The sequence below is a fragment of the Sinocyclocheilus anshuiensis genome, unplaced genomic scaffold (assembly GCF_001515605.1).
Source record: "Sinocyclocheilus anshuiensis isolate Anshui unplaced genomic scaffold, SAMN03320099.WGS_v1.1 scaffold522, whole genome shotgun sequence".
Lineage (NCBI taxonomy): Eukaryota > Metazoa > Chordata > Actinopteri > Cypriniformes > Cyprinidae > Sinocyclocheilus > Sinocyclocheilus anshuiensis.
In genome coordinates, this window is record NW_015544185.1 from 776,054 (window position 1) to 793,455 (window position 17,402).

Below are 17,402 nucleotides of genomic sequence, written 5' to 3' on the forward strand. Positions count from 1 at the left end.
AATCTTTCTGTGAGATGATGTGGCTTCTTACACAGAATAAGGCATGCAACATATTTCATAGTATTCTAAGCAGTGATTAAGGCATTGCATTATTATATACTTTATTATAAGGAAAATTATAATACGAAGAACTCAGATAAACCATATTGTCTAATGGAACTAATGACAATTAACACTGTGTATGTATGTATGTATGTATGTATATATATGCGTGTATATATATATATATATAAAACTAGGTTTGCTTTAATGACCTGAAGATCATGTTCTCCAGCATGATTTATGTTCCAAAGAGCATCATGAACTTCAAAAACATCTGACCGAGAGTCACATGATCAATAACACTCATTTACTTACATTTGATTAGTCACATAGAAATGCAGAATATTCCTTAATATTTTAACACTGTAACATACATGACATTTAGATTTCAAAATCTAAAAACGTTTCGATATGCTCTCAGACTTCAGGACAATCTCACATATGCGGTCCTGTCAAACACTGATGGCATTGTGTCATGGTACGTTTATAGTCTACGGCCGCTCTTGGCTACTGTCTGGCAGTGGAGGTGTGAAGAGCAGCTCTTAATCTGAGTGTAATGCCCTTTAAAACTGTAAGGTGATCATCCCGGCAGAACGAGCGACATGTTTGCTGTCTGTCAGATGACCAGCGAAAGTAAGAGCGTATGGAGGATCTCAGCTGATGGAACATTATCACTTCTCTTTATGAGAAACCCCATAGGTTAAGTGTCAGCAGAGAGAAAACCTAGTTTCCATGTTTGCACAACGGACCGAGTCAAAAATCTATGCCAAAACATCAGTTATTGTTAGGAGGGAGAGACTAACATTAGCTGATTAATCGGGGTGATATTTGGCAATATTAAAATGATCAGGTCCATTGGTCGTGTTTTACAGCCAGAATTGACTGATTTTGAATCTAAGTAAATGTTGTACAAAAATCAGTGTGCATTTAAATTGGAAATTGTGTGTATATTTTATCCACATTACCGTATTAGCCATCGAAATATCTACTGAAAAGCATGATAAATTTATGAGATCTCCTACAAATGGCGTAAGAGTCTTTGTAATGGACAGCTGATCATGATAAATAATAAACATGATGATGATAATCTATTTCATGCATAATCCTAGAGATGAAAGCCAAACCTCTTCACAGACTTCTCGGGCAGCAGCGACGCTGGGCTCTTCCTCGGGCTCCATTCCTCCTCCGGGTACGATCCATTTGTCTGGGTATCTGCTGCTGCTTACCAATAACACCTGTGTGGACACATATTCCAGGTTTTCAGTCTGGTGGACTGGCTGAAAGTCAGTGATAGGACAATATATCGGTCTGGGTAATTAATAATGGGCCACTGTGAAATAATCGCCATTGGCCACTGCTCTTCAACAGAAGTGATGCGTACCCTTGTGTCAGTTCAAAATCTCCCGGCAAAACTCATTTTGAGTCACTATTTGCTAGAAAAGTAGTAATTTCAGCATTTTTGTGAAGATCTGGGGCCTCATTTTTAAAGATATGTGCAGAACGATCTTAAATGTGAACTGTTTTTGAAATGTTACCATGAATAATTTATCAAATTTATATATCTGAAAAAGGTTTCCTGAATGCATCCCTATTAATAAACCCCTCATTTAAGCAATTTAATTCATTTCGGTGACGTAATAATCACAAAGCCATTAAAATATAACTCATTTTTCACATATAGTAATATTAATGTATAAATTAGTTTTACAATCAATTATTTTAATTACTACTCGTATATAAACGCAAAAAGTTTGTATGCATTGCATGCTTTTTAGTTGGCATATGCATGAAAACATTTTCACATCAGTTTCTGACTTTATGAATTAAATTATAATGAATAGTAATACATTCATTCCTCACTTTTGATGTAAGATGAAACCAATGGCATTTAGGGTCAAATGTGTTTTATAAATGAGGCCCTTTTTCTGGAATAAAATTGTATAATATAAATGTTGGCATTATTTTGGTTACTGAAAACCCCATTTTACTTATGCTTTCAAACGATGTAATAAAGTGCTCTCATTTACTTCTTAGACGCACCATATACCATATGTTTTTCCACATTGAAGACACTTTACCACGGTATATTTATATAAGTACTATAGTAGGCCTATTACCTGATACCATCACTGTACCATGGTACTGCCACAGTACTTTTTTGTAAATGATGGTATCCAATTATCTCCAAAGAACACCATGGTACTTCTTGTTAGTGGTGCTCAAAAATAAAAAAAGTATTTCAGACATGTACAATGGTAGGACAGTACTATGGTATTCTTGTAAGTACCAAATGGTTATCCATATTCAAGAAACACATGAATTTCAGTACCATGGTATATTTCAAAGCATTATAGTATTAGCTTATACCATCACTGTACCATGGTATGGTCTTCCAGATATCTTCAAAAAAAAAATACCATGGTACTTCTTGTTAGTGGTGCTCAAATCAAAACAATACCATGGTATTTTGGACACAATGCTGGTAGTCTCAATTTACCACAGTATTACCATCGAATGTACCATGATACACCACAGTAAGTTACTTTATTGCGTTTGATGGACCCTCTCATTTGAGATTCAGCACATATGCTCACATCAGATGGATTTCACTAAATCAATCAAGCTGTTAACGAGTCGCGCCGTCGTTGATTAGCGCTTGTCGCGTCGTTTAACGCTAGGCCGACTCCGCTAACTAGTCCCGGGCTAACCGCTAATAGCACGCCGCTAACGCGCTGCCAAAGGCTTTGAGATCCACCAGCTGACGCGTTGAGAGACGCACGCATCGCGCGTTCTCCCGGCGGCGCGACTCACCTCCTGCTCGGTCTCGTTCCTGAAGCACAGGCAGGCGGCCCGCTTCTTGTACCCGTCTCCATCATAGGTGCGCGTTTGGTTCGACTTGAGCTTCATCATCTCGGGCTGGGCGTCGCGACTGAGATCGGAACGTGAACCAAGAGAGGCAAGGTCCGCGAATGGAAATAAGCCCCGCGTCAATCACTGGAAATAAGCTCTTCTACGCTTCATTTTTCCAAAGCCGAGCGCATCTCGGAGTCAGACGCCATTATCGAAACCGCTACGGGATGTACGCATTCTGCGCAGCCTGCACAGCGCATACGGACAAAAAGAACGTTGTTGGTTTTAGAGAATACGGCCTGCGGATATGAAATTCCGCACAACAATCCGTTCATTGTATAATAATTATTATCAATAATAATTTGTTTTATTAACTGTTATTAATTACATTAACAATAATTGTTATTATTAAATTGATCTAATCAGTATTGAATAAAAATACCGTATTTTACAGAATATACAATATTCATTTTTATTAAGTTATTATTATGACTTTAAACCGTTATATTAACACTAATTGTCATAATATTAATCAAATAAATATTTAATTAAAATATACAGTACTGTAATTTGTCTTGGAGTTTGTGAAGTAATACTAGTATGTAAATACTACTAACATGTAATTCAATTAAAATTATAAAAAAATCCCTATAACCAATTAATATTCAAATAAAACAACACTAACAATGACAAATAGCTATAAGATATACAGATTCATCGAATACTAAAAATTATCAAATAAATATATCATTACCTCACTTTATTTAGTATTTAAATTGAAGTTGAAATAAAACTTCATCAACAATTAAAAAAAGTAAATATAAAAATCTCCTTATAAGGATTTATGTTTATATTTTTAATTGTTTAAACTCTCTCAAAATATATCTATTTGACCTTTGCAGGTTATTTAGTATTTAAATTAAAGTAGTAACATGTTTCTTTAAATTATTATGCCAACCTATAACATTTAATATATTAATAAAATAGAATATTAAAATATAACAGTAATAATTAGTATTGCAAAATATGTAAATCCACAATTTGAAAAAGTATTTTTATTAAGATCACCACACTCTACATACAAATAAATTCTATAAATCTAATGCACATTTTATAACTAATATTTTATTAATAAAATGTCACACACCATATGCCTATGTAGGCTATTTACTGCTACACGGACAATCGCTGCAGAATAAAGAATATACTGCTGAAGGAATTTACATTATCTTGGGCTTTTGCTGTCTGTTCATGACACCGTAATACCTGAGGTGAATATTTCAGAAGATATGAGGACTTGAATGCATAAAATACAGTCCAGTATTGTTTGAAAGAGCATTAACATGGGCTATAATTTAGATTGCACTTTTGCTCAACATATGCATCTGATAACTCAAGATTTCAAGGGAGTGTATAATTTTATTTTTTTAGGGACCCTGAAAAAAACAAAACAAATCTGAATCCTTGAGAACCATAGCTTATTGTCACTGTTGTGATTTGTCATGTACACAGCTAGATGATTAAAATAAATAATTTAGAAATAAATATTCCAAAAGCACTTGGGTGTGGAGAACCTTGAGCTGATACCTGTAATGCAAACAGTCCTTTAAGGAAATGCTGTAAGAAGGTGGTTTGTGTATGTTATATTATTGATAATATTAATACATTTCAATGTTCTGGTTTTAAGGATTTTTTTTTTTTACTTTTTGGTACCTTGAGTCACCACTTGATGGCGTCCTGAAGCAAAACCACCTGAGAAGCACTTCTAGCAAAGCTTATATTAGGGAAATATTTAAATTGATGCATTATTTCTTTCTTCACCATTAGTTTTATCCTTACATCTATTTTTAACCATTTAAGAATCACAAAGTGCTGTGCCAAATTCATTCCCAATTAGGAATTAGTACAATAAGCTGGAATGTCTTCTAACACAATACACCAGCAAAGACGTCTGTTTTCTGCGAATCAGTTTCAAAGTGCTATTTGTACCCGCAAGGTTGGTGTCAATGATGGCTTCAAAATTTAACAATGCTTCCATAAATTTCTATAGTGACAATTACAAACAAACACAGACATATACATCCAAATACAAACCTTTGCTATTATCATAAATGCTGATTCCTGGGAATTCTAGTGGAAAACACCACATTATAAGCTGCTGTTAAAGGAATAGTTCATTCAGAAGTGAAAATATGCTGAAAATGTACTCTTCCTCGGGCCATCCACAATGCAGATGAGTTTGTTTCTTCATCAGAACAGATTTGGAGAAATTAAGTAATTCATCACTTGCTCACTTGCAGTGAACGGGTGCCTTCAGAATGAGAGTCCAAACAGCTACAGTAATACACACCACTCCAGTCCATCAGTTAACATCTTGTGAAGTGAAAAGAAGGATGTTTGTAAAAAAAAAAAAAATTTAAAAAAAATCCATCAAGGCATTTTAAATTCAAACAGTCACTTTTGGCAAAAAAATCCACAATAATGCTTCCTCTAGTGAAAAACGTCCATCCCCCATTGCCCTTCTCATCAAAATCCACCAACATATTTGTTTTAGACTGTTTTTGCTTGTAAACGGTGCTTGATCTGTGCATATTTCTCTCCTGATTCAGATGAGATGACTTTTTCACTGGAGGAAGTTTGAAAAAAAGTTTGCATTTAAAAAACGTCTTAAGGATGGATTTGTTTCTTACAAACATACATCTTTTCTCTACACAAGACATTAATTGATGGACTGGAGTGGTGTGGATTGCTTGTGGATTATTGTGATGTTTTTATCAGCTGTTTGGACTCTCAATTCTGACGGCACCCATTCACTGCAGAGGATCCATCAGTGAGCAACTGATGTAATGCTACATTTCTCCAAATCTGTTCTGATGAAGACATCTTTGGTGGCCTGAGTGTGAGTAAACTTCCAGCAAATTTTCATTTTTGGGTGAACTATTCATTTAAACTAAATCTATGTGCTCCCTCAACATCTGGCCTGGGTAACTTATATTTGATTACAAAATATAAGAACCTGCCTTGAAACAAATATTCACTAATGGCTGCACAGTATTATACACTAACAAAAAACCTATAGTAAACTGTTATTCTGTAAACTGTAAACAGCTATATTCAAAATGAATGCATTCTATGAGAACTATTAAGCCCATGATGTTACACACTAAATTATAGCTTGATCTAAATCTAGTCTACAATATGGACACAAAAATTACTAAACAGTACAAACAAAGAGTAAGTAGAAAAGCACCTCAGTCCAATAGATATATAATAAAGGTAACAGGAAACACATGACATTTGTATGCAGTGTGATTCTGGTGTCTACAGTATATTTGATCTAATGACATAAAACTCATGTATTATGCAGAATATTACATCTATTACTGTCCTTTTGTGGTTGTAGAAAGACGTGAATGACATTCCATGTTATTCACAGGTTGGAGAGCAGACGGTTGGTTTGTTTGTTTGGGTATGAGGTAGTGCTCCGGTTAGATTGTTACTGCTCCTCTTCATCATCTTCCTCAGCATCCTCAGATGAGTCCTGAGGTTTTTCCTTTTCCTATTTGGAACGAAATCAAACATTTGGGGATGAAATGCATGGAAGCAAAGCTTCTCTCTTGCATGCTATATTCGACATTTACAATGCCATTTTAAATAGGTTTAGCAAGATAGTTTGACCTTTAAATTTGCATGTCAATTCTGTGCAACTTGAAATGAAATATAAAATTTAAAGAGACAGTTCGCCAAAAAATACACTACTGGTCATCAGCAAATTGGAATGATTTTTGAAGGAATGTTGAAGGACTGGAGTAATAATACTGAAAATTCAGATTTGCATCAAAGGAGTAAATTACATTTTAATACATATTAAAATATAAATCTATTGTTTTGAATTGTAATAATATTTCACAATGTTACTGCTTTTACTGTATTTGTGATCAAATAAATGCAGCCTTGGTGAACAGAAGAGACTTTTTCAAAAACACTTATTTATTTTATTTTAAACACTTAATTATTAAAAAATTTTGACCAGCAGTGTACAATTACTGAACATTTACTCTCATGCTTTATGATTTTCTTTCTTCCATGGATTTTATGCACAAAACTTGATGCTGCAAAAATGCATGTTAAATTAATTTCAAACAGGACCCTGTGCTTTTTAAATGCATTGGCCAAGCATTCACATCTGCATACTTGCATAAAGTATAGATTTTTGGCCATAGTCAATATATATGATGCAAAAACAATAATATAATATAATATAATATAATATAATATAATATAATATAATATAATATAATATAATAGCTTCACAATACATAAATAAATAAATAAACAAAAAGAATACATGAAATAACTTTTCAAATAAGCAGTGTTCCACAGAACACAAATCTTGTTTTTGCACAAACTATTATTTTAATATGTACCTCTTCCCTTCGGTTTGCTGCCAGAAGCCAACGATTTCTATTGCACAGAAAACGAAATTAACAAACAATTATTCAAGTGTTAAAAAATCAGTCACTTAGTTTTATGCAATAGTCCCTCCCATGCTAAACTATTGGATAAATCCAAGGGCGCTTCTATTTTTTCAAAGCATTTTCACAGGCCAATGTGGCAATGAATGGCAAGAGCACCAGTAGAGGGAGCCTGTTTCTGCACATGACAGCAGATGGAGGGGGCATTGAGTTCATTGAGGACTCTTGAGGCGGGAGCTGACAGTGCATTGCTCAGGCCTAAGTGGCTAACAGCGGGTCACCTGCATTTGGTCGGCGGATGAGCTGTCAATGAAAAACTTGCATACACTTATAATTAATAATGCATATGTCTCTGTGTGTTTGCAAACCGTTGCAACACAACAAGTGTTGTACTACTCGGCAATAGTGAGAAAAATAGTGTCTATATTTAAATCTATGCAAACGGCTATGCCATAATCACACAAAGAGACTAATTATTCATAGTGTGAGTTAATTATAAAAAGAAGGCTTACTCTCTTGGATGGGCCTTTGTTTTTGCTGCCTTTTGGCCGACCTCTTGGTCTTTTCGCAGCTGGCAACCCACTCAATTCCTGGAAGAAAACATGTTTATTAAGAAGTTGTCTTAATACAACATTGTAATGTTACCAAAACTGGGGTTTTAGGGTATTTATATAAAAATACCATCTATACTGTAATTGCGTCATTGAAAAAAATAAAAAGCCCCATGCATTATTATTTTCTTTTCACTCAGAAAGTAAACTGGTTTACTTGATCACTATAATAATTGATCACTAATAACACAGTATTATTTTATACCTTTGGATGTTTTCTTGGTCTTCCTCGTCCCCTTTTCTCCACTCCATCCTTGTCTTTAAGGGAGACTGTTTGTTTCTCTGAATCGCTCATGTTTCTTGGTTGTTTAAATAGAAATTAAATTAATTAAACAGCTGATTTTATATCCAAAGAGATGCAATTTGAATTCATTGCCTAACTGATTACCTACTAATATTACATTTACATTTAGACATTTAGCAGATGCTTTTATCCAACAGGACTCAGTATGACTTAAATAGAGGTTTATTAGTTGCATTGAATGCATTAGCTGATTATGTCCATGACAATTACTTAAGTCTAGTCTAGTTGACTTAAGTCAACTGATTAAGTTTAAAAGGAAGATATACTGTGATCATTTTATGCACACAGCATTGAGGGTCCCTGGTACATTAAAAAATGCACAGTCAGTCTCATAAGGTTTAATAACTGCATTCATGTCTGTAACCCTTCTGGTTACTTTGGTAAATGGTGTTGATGCACAGACGAGTCGCTCAGTAGGTTATGCAACGATAAATCTGTATGGAAGCCATATAGTGCGCGCTGCACTTTGAGACGGACGTGCAAATGAGCGTTACAGCCCTCGTGCAACCATTTAAAACAGAACGAAACCTTCACTTACATGCACTTACAGTAAAATAATGGTGTGATGCGCGCTGTTCTGTTCGGTGGCCCCACCTCCCGCACGATCTCTGCTGATTGAATTAGAGCGCAACCGACCGTCTACCAATAAACCACGGTCTAACTCCGAGCTAAACAGACGTCTGCGTGTGGAAAAGAGCGGAATTAACTCTGTCGCTTCCGATCGTATCGCGGGAGATGCGGAATAGATGCGATTAAAGCGAGTTCAGGAATAGCCGCCTGTCAGTGGAATAAAAGGCCAATGGAAAAGCAGGCTGAGCCGCAGGTTGATGGGAAGAGAGGCGGATCTCACGAGCCATATGCTGCATATGATGGCTGTGACAAGTTACTGGCGCCAAGTACAAAATCAATACATTTTAAAATAAATAAAATACATAAATAAATCTTCAAGCTTATTTAAATAATATAATAAAATATAATATGCTATACAAATAGCTTCATACTAAAATAAATAATATATATAATATATAAACATATAAATAATATATAAATAATTAATTAAATTAACTAGATGATAGATGAATAATGATGAAAAATTAATAATAACCAATAACTTTTACATTTAATATAAATAAAAACTAAATTAGTCGTCAAGCTTCTTTAAAAATATAGTATAATATGATGTAATATAATATACAAATGGCTTCACAATAAATAAATAATGAAATAAAATACATATGCCTAGATGATAGATAGATATAGACAGACAGACAGACAGACAGACAGACAGATAGATAGATAGATAGATAGATAGATAGATAGATAGATAGATAGATAGATAGATCATAGATAGATAGATGATAGATAGATAGATAGATAGATAGATAGACAGACAGACAGATAGATAGATAGATAGATAGATAGATAGATAGATAGATAGATAGATAGATAGATCATATAATATAAAAATATAATTGTAATATTATTAAATTTTATAAAAGAAAAAAGAAAAGAAAAGGAAAAGAAAAAGAAAAAGAAAAAGAAAGAAATAATAATACGTGACTGCAGCAAGGGGCTCTGGTTTGTGTCTAGTTTCCGTGACTGGGCGCGTAAATGTGACGTTATGAAGCTACGTCATAGTGCTTGAAGAAAGCAGACTAGAAGAACCAAAACAATGAGATGTACATGATCTGTATGTATGCGTTTCACATGATCTTTTATTTGAATGTCTTCTGGAATGAAACCGAACCGAACCGATGAACTGAAACGCCTGATAGTCGTGTTTTGTTGTGTGTTGAATGGCTGTGAATGGCTTATGGCTTGTTTACATTGCAAACAATTCAATAACATTCAGCCTTATTAGTGCGAGTCAGTAACATTTTGAGAAAAAATACGTGCATTCGTACTGCAAATGTATTGGATTTCAAAGACTTGTAAAATAGTGGTTAGTTGTGAGAATACGGGTTGTTAAAGTGACGCTCTTCAGGCATAATCAGCTAGCCTGCTAACTAACTGGGATTACAGTTTTAACCAGCGGATCTGTGTGTTTAGAGACTGTTGAGAATGCTGGTGTTTTTACTAAAATGGTCAAATATACACAACATATGTGTACGTAAAATACTTGATTAATGACTAATTAATATTCAGATAGATTTGATAGACAGATGGATAGCTTTGCCTTCTTTACATTGGTGTAGTGATCAATATACAGTAATTCTCAAATCTTTATTTTTGTCACATAATCGTTGGACCATTTTAAGCAGACCTGTCACAAATAACCTTTCTGTTTGCTTTTAAATTATGCAGATTCAGTTTTTTTAATAATTATTATTGATTTGTTTATTTATTTATTTTAGCCCCGAAAAGAAAACTACACATTTCAGGTGGTATGTTGCATTTTCTATAAAAGTTACCATCCACCAAAGCCAGTTTTTACTGGCATCTAGTGCTTGGTGAGTGTTCATTTTGGACCTTGCCTCCAGGTATTACAGACTATAAAAAGACCTGACCACAGGTTCTTGCTCAGAGTTCAGAGAGCTAGTTCAGCCACAGCAGTGCTTTGAAGCCACACCACAAGCCACACATGCCCAGTTGCATTAACATATGTTGCCTGAGAAGTCTGTAATATGCTCTCAAATAACATTGTCATTTTTCAGGACTGAACCGACGCTCCGCCTCTACAGTAATGCGTTGTCAATAAAAATGGGAGGCAGCGGATCCAAAACCAAAGGAGTCTGGCCTTTTAGCAGCTCAGGAGCTGGAGGAGAAGCTCCCGGTGAGGTCAACGAACAGTGTTTAGCACGTCTACGAGGCTCCAAGAACACAACACCATTTGTCTTTACAAGGAGAAGGTAAACATTAAAAACTGTGATCTTGCAGGCTTTTGACCTGGATGATCTGTCAGGAACATGTCACATTTCACCTCAAAACCATGAAAAGGTAATAAGAAGCTATATTTTGTTTCTAGAAAGACACATTCTTTGCTTCATTCTTAATAATGTAACTCAAATCTAACTGTCACCATTCATCAAACAACAAAACGGTCATTTTTCAGTAGTTTGCAGGAAAGTGTGCTCAATTTTAATTATGCCAGAATCATAAATCAATATTTAATTTAATGATAATAAATTAAATAAAATAATAAATAAAGACTTCACATTTTAAATTCTTAATAAGTTCTTGTTTTTTGGGTGAAGTGAGACCTGCATTCATCCAGCTGCTGTTTGTTGTTGCAGTTCCTTGTATTTCGATGAAGATGGAGATCTGGCTCATGAATTTTATGAGGAGACTGTGGTGACCAAGAACGGCAGAAAGAAAGCTAAACTGAAGAGAATCCAGAAAAACCTTATACCTCAGGTGAGAGATACTGATCCAGTCAGTTACAGAGAAATATTTAGTGTAAATCAACAGGATCAGCTCAAGACATCATGTGAAATGTAAACAGAATAATTACAAATTATGATGATTAAACTTTAAAATTAATCTTAAAGACAATGTTAGATTGGATTTATTCAAGGGCTTATCCTTTTTTAATTTACATCACAGCCTGGAAAACCTATGATTTGCTACTTGATTTTTTTAGTAGCATATAATTTATTATGAAATATTTTGGTCAGTTTTTCCATAATAGAAAGATACCAAATTTTTTTAAAATGTGTATCTGCTAAAAAAAAAAAAAAAAAACATAGCCTAAAAAACTATTGACTACAAGCTTATTTATTTTTTTTTTTCTTTATTTATTGGTCTCTTATTTAAACATTTATTTATTTATTTAAGGTTAAACATTTACTTATTTAATATTCATTCATTCATTGTCTCTCATCTAAATATTTAATTTACCTTCATTCATTCATGGTTAAACATTTATTTATTTATTTTTCTATTTATTTATTTAATTGTTTGTTTGTTTGACGTTTGATCCTGGTCTCCTTTCTCAACACATCTTTTTTTTGTTTGTTTGTTCGTTCATGGTGTCTTATGTAAACATTTCACTTACCTTAAATCACATAATTGAGTTTTATAGCTCTGTTTTTTATATTAAAATTTTTTACAGTATTTTTAAAATTTCATTTCTACAGGGAGTCATTCAGTTGGATCACCCACGAATCCACGCTGACTTCCCTGTCATCCTGTGTGAAATATAAGCACACAGACTCTGTGGGAAGTGTCATGACTCTAGGAGCGTCACAATCACTCAAGACTTCCTTCCACCTTCGGTGTTCTTCTGAAAGGATGCTGTGGCTCTCTGTTACGACAGCGAGGGCATTCTGCCCTTCACTTGACCAAAAACATGAATCATATTTTCTGATTTGTGTATAGACAGCAGACATACGATGTCTTGTCTTCTGTGATGTACAGTAAGGAATGCATGTGCAGTGAGAGCGTGTAAGCATGGAGCCTAAAGCAATGCAGGGATTGTACATAAATCACTCGTGTGTTTAATGTCATATATTCTAATATTCTGTTATATCAAAGTCTGACTCTGTTTTTTGGGTTGCAACCCACATCTGCACTTTTTTCTCATTTATTGTACAGTAAATTATGAATTGATATACTTGAATAAAAGTGTTTAGCAGATTACATTGTAGTAATTATGTAACTCAATGTAAATGTTTATAATAACATGAAATTAAAGTCACAGTCCATAAAGTGAAACTAAATATTCAGTGAGAAAAGACAGTGCTAAAAGGAAATTGGAGACTGAGGATGTTTATTAAATGATTTACAATTTGTCGGCACCATATCAGTTATTAGTCGATATTAGAATAATTGAATACAGCTGTATAAGCTGATATTGGATATTTAATTGTGAATATTTAACACTGTTAAATATAATCTTTAGCAAATTTCAAAATAAATATCTATTTTTCAAACAGTACATTATAATGTTGTGACTATTGGTATTTTAGTATCACTGATGTATCATTACAGTTTTTGATCATATTTTTAATTAGATTTTGTTTATATATTTTCTGTTTTCACTTTCATTTTAGTTAAAGTTTTAGTACTTTTGTTGTGTTTTTGTCATTTTTATTAGTGTTTTAATGTCTATATAGTAAACTAACTTGCACTAAACAAAATGAGATATGTTGAAGCTGAAATAAAATAAGTTTTTAAAATATCTATTTTATTATTTTATTTTCAAGTAATGAACATGTTTTTTGTGCATGTGTGATTTTAAATTGCTACCCTGAAAATTCACAAGTTTTTAATTTATTATTATTATTTATTATATAAATTATGGACATTCATAATAATAATTATTTATAGTCATTATTAATTAATTTAATAGTATAGAATCTATGCTATTTATCAGTTTTTGTCCTTGAGATAATAATTTTCGGAATTTCACTATTGGGTCAACGCAAAGAAGTTGTAATACAATAGAAACAGATTTTTAAAATAATTGTCTAATAAATTAGTCAGTTTTTTATAATTTCTTTTGGACACTTTTTCTCTTTGTTGTGGATTGAAAACGCAGTTCTTCTCCCATATTTAGTTTATGTTGGCTGTCGGTTCTGTAGTTCGCCTGGCAACGGAGATCTGGGTGTGGTATATTATGAAATGCCAGAGGTTAAGCTGTTTTCAATATTTCCTCGCTTTCTTTGAAGTTTACCGCTGGGAGGCTTTCACTCCTGTACGGTGGCTTGATCTCCATCGACATACGATAGACGCATTATCAGAGCCGGCCAGGCCCTCAAAGGTATGTTTCATTAGAAACGGACATCTGTCTTGATGTAAATGACTTCACTGGGAATGTTTGTCCCACCCACGTGAATGAAATACAGGAAGCTCAGACAGGATGGCATGTCTGCGCACAATCACTGACACTGATAAGAGAATAAACGCTTGGAGGGTTTATGAGAGAATGCTTGATGAGACATGTGGAGGTTACAGGGGCCCTCGGGCTTGTGCATGTGTGAAAGTACTGTTAAAAGAACTGTAAAAGGAAATTTATTTATGCTTTAAGGGTACATTTGGTTTACTTATATAAGAGACATGTTTAATGTCCTTGGTACATGATAGAGCTATTCCTCAGTTTTTGCCAGTTATATGAAGATCTTACCTAAATTCTAAATAAAATCATTTTTCAACAAATAAAGCTGCCGGATGACCTTTGACCTTTACCATGGTGTCTTATAGGAGTAGAGATGGAGTGATAAAACAGGGGAACCGCTGTCTCTGATCTCTCCTAGTGCTCAAGGATGTGAGTTTGTCATTTTTGGGAGGCGGGCGTGATGGGTGTGTTTTTTTGTCCAGTTCCTCTCATATTGTTAAAGCTTCCTGGCGCTGCCTAGTTGGAAGAAACGGTGATGTAAAACCCCAAGAATGGGGAGGAAAGGAAAAGGCCCGAGGAAGGAAGTGGACCTCTCTCGTTCATGAACACACACCCACACTGACAGAGGCGACACATGAGTTAGCAGAATATGCAGAAACGGCGGAACAGGATCTCTGCAGGTCATTGTCAGAAAGGAACCACCTGTTGATGCTACTCTGATTTCATATCCATTATGTGCATCCTCAAACATCAGAAGAGTTTCAATGAATCCATACTATTATTGCTCACACAGTTTTATAGACCAAACCTAATACCTAATACAATTAGCCTAATTTAACCTTACATTCATACATTACATTCATATGACGGTAGAAAAATTGAAAAAAATAAAATAAAATTCTAGTAAAATAAATAAATGAAACCAAACTAGCCTGAACGGTAAATCACTTATTTTTGGGCAATTGGGCCTTTATTTAAAAAAAATAAAAAAAAAGTTTTTAGGATCATTACCTTGTTATCATTTTCATTCTTTCTTCATTGCTTTCTTTTTTTTCACTTTTTTTTTAAATTCATTAAAAAAAACTTTGTAGCGTCTGCGTAAAATCATGGATGGTCTTTGGGGTTTATGGCTTAAGAGACCCCTTTTAGCCTTTGACATTTGCATATAAATTGCAGTCCTGGCCACAGACTATACATTTATATGGGTGCTAAATTGCCAAATAATTCTCCCCACTATCAAGGAGATGCTAAGCAGTCTACCACTATCATCTCCCCAACTGACTTCAAACAGTTTCCAAAGACAAGTAAATGACTTGTGTTTGGGTTAAAACTGCACCAATATTCCAGACCGGCCAGAAACATGCAAATGGGCCATAAAGGGAGACAAAGGAAACTTCTCCCACTCACAAATTCATGCCTGGTATTGGCTATTCCACCCAAAGGCGGGTGTGAATAGAAGCCCTCAAAAGTCATTAGCTCGAATTCCTCGAAATGATCTTGGCTCAGAAAACCTCTTCTTTTGAGACGACACCCACTAAGACTCCTCAAGACTCTCCCCTTGAGTTTGATTCTCCGGCAGTTTTTATCTTCAAGTAACTTCGATTCATAAATATTTCCCTTTTGAACTGATTTATTACAACTTTTACTGAAAGAAAGTGCACGTATAATGTTAATAAATCTTTCTTTTTTAGATTATTTTTGTAGTTGTTTTGCCGTTTTGTTATTTTATACATAATTGTATACTGTTTAATATTTAGATTTGAATAAAAATGTGCATGTATAATATTTTTTGCACCCGCAGTGAACACTTCATACTCATTTGCATAAAGGAAAACACTCCCCAGTGAGCTGAGCTGCGTTCAGCCCCGACAAAAACGGTGCAAAATGTTTTTTAAACGGAAACGGTGGTGAATAAAGCCACGCCCCCTGCACCAAATAAATGAAACGGCGAAATCACAATAACACCCTTACTGTATGTACAGCGCACAAATATTTTAATTAAAAACTAATTCACCAAAATCTTTTTTTTTTTTTTCATGTTCTAAAGGTTGTAGTATGTTCCTAGTGGCCTTGGATTCTACAGCAGATTATTCATATTCATATTTATTTATTTATTTGTGTGTGTGTGTGTGTGTGTGTGTGTGTGTGTGTGTTGGTATATATATGGTTTATGAGGACACAAATGTGTATAATGTCATGGGTACTACAACATAAACATGGTTTATGAGGACACTTCCTGTGTCCCTGTAAAACAAAAGGCTTAAAAAAAGTATAAAAACTATTACACCTATGGAGAGTCCCCGTAAACCACAAAGGCAAGTATGTGTGTGTGTGTGTGTGTGTGTGTGTGTGTGCAAATAGAAATCTCTCTCAAACAAAAAATTCTAAAAAAAAAAAAAAAAGCCCATTAAAAAACAAAGAAAATTTTCTGTAAATTGTTCCTTGACATACAATGAGCATAGTAATATAATAAAATCAATTATTCATAAACATTGGTACATATTATCGTCTGATGAATCTCTAAATGAGAAATTTCAATATCGCCCATTATTCACTTTTAAAAGATCACGAAATCTATCAGATATGATGGACATTATACACATTTGTGTCCTCATAAACCATATATACCAGTACACACACACATAAATAAATAAATAAATAAATAAATATGAATATGAATATGAATATGAATAATCTGATGTAGAATCCAAGGCCACTAGGAGCGTACTACAACCTTTAGAACATGAATAAAACAAAAAAAAGCTTTTGGTGAATTAGTTTTGAATGAAAATATTTGTGTGCTGTACATACAGTAAGGGTGTTATTGTGAAAATTTCACCTGTAGTAAGTCAGTCTGGTCACTACAGACGTACTGCAACCTTTGGAACATTAAAAAAAAAACACTTTTGGTGAATTTCAGTAATTGTTATCTAAGAATAATTATGTATTGTACGTACCTTAAGAAAGAAATTGGCAAAATGTCAGCTGTAGTAAGTCAGTCTGGCCACTAGGAATGTACTACAGCCTTTGGAACATGAAAAACACTTTTGGTGAATTACAGTATTTTTTTTCTAATAATAATTATGTACTGTATGTACAATAAGGGAGATATTGGCAAAATTTCACCTGTAGTAAGTCAGTCTGGCCACTAGGAATGTACTACAGCCCTTGGAACATGAAAAAACACTTTTGGTGAATTACAGTAATTGTTTTCTAAAAATAATTATGTACTGTACGTACAGTAAGAAAGAAATTGCCAAAATTTCACCTGTAGTAAGTCAGTCTTGTAACTATAAACGTACCACAGCATTTGGAACATAAAAAACCCCTCATGGTGAATTACA

At 34.0% G+C, this 17,402-nt stretch overlaps 3 protein-coding genes across 5 annotated transcripts; 1 reads left to right on the forward strand and 2 right to left on the reverse strand.

The window, feature by feature from the left end:
- Positions 1-1,115: 1,115 nt before the first annotated feature.
- LOC107696457 (diphosphoinositol polyphosphate phosphohydrolase 1-like) lies at positions 1,116-3,152 on the reverse strand. The gene is made up of 2 exons (XM_016496795.1): positions 2,854-3,152; positions 1,116-1,277 (listed from the first exon to the last, which is right to left on the reverse strand). The coding sequence occupies exons 1-2, from the start codon at positions 2,950-2,952 to the stop codon at positions 1,131-1,133; spliced, it is 246 nt and encodes an 81-aa protein (XP_016352281.1). The 5' UTR covers positions 2,953-3,152; the 3' UTR covers positions 1,116-1,130.
- A 2,637-nt stretch (positions 3,153-5,789) lies between these two features.
- Positions 5,790-9,085, reverse strand: LOC107696419 (high mobility group protein HMG-I/HMG-Y-like). 2 transcript variants are annotated; one of them, XM_016496731.1, is made up of 5 exons: positions 8,831-9,085; positions 8,184-8,282; positions 7,880-7,957; positions 7,320-7,356; positions 5,790-6,451 (listed from the first exon to the last, which is right to left on the reverse strand). In XM_016496731.1, exons 2-5 carry the CDS (start codon positions 8,271-8,273, stop codon positions 6,423-6,425), a joined length of 234 nt encoding a protein of 77 aa, XP_016352217.1. In that variant the 5' UTR covers positions 8,274-8,282; positions 8,831-9,085; the 3' UTR covers positions 5,790-6,422. The 2 variants fall into 2 exon arrangements, with proteins under 2 accessions (XP_016352217.1, XP_016352218.1); XM_016496732.1 differs by lacking the exon at positions 7,320-7,356.
- An 809-nt stretch (positions 9,086-9,894) lies between these two features.
- LOC107696420 (tumor suppressor candidate 2-like) lies at positions 9,895-13,078 on the forward strand. Of its 2 annotated transcripts, XM_016496734.1 has the most exons (4): positions 9,895-9,972; positions 10,937-11,131; positions 11,516-11,636; positions 12,359-13,078. In XM_016496734.1, the coding sequence occupies exons 2-4, from the start codon at positions 10,983-10,985 to the stop codon at positions 12,422-12,424; spliced, it is 336 nt and encodes a 111-aa protein (XP_016352220.1). In that variant the 5' UTR covers positions 9,895-9,972; positions 10,937-10,982; the 3' UTR covers positions 12,425-13,078. The 2 variants fall into 2 exon arrangements, with proteins under 2 accessions (XP_016352220.1, XP_016352219.1); XM_016496733.1 differs by lacking the exon at positions 9,895-9,972 and having other exon boundaries at positions 10,536-11,131.
- The last annotated feature ends 4,324 nt before the right edge of the window (positions 13,079-17,402 follow it).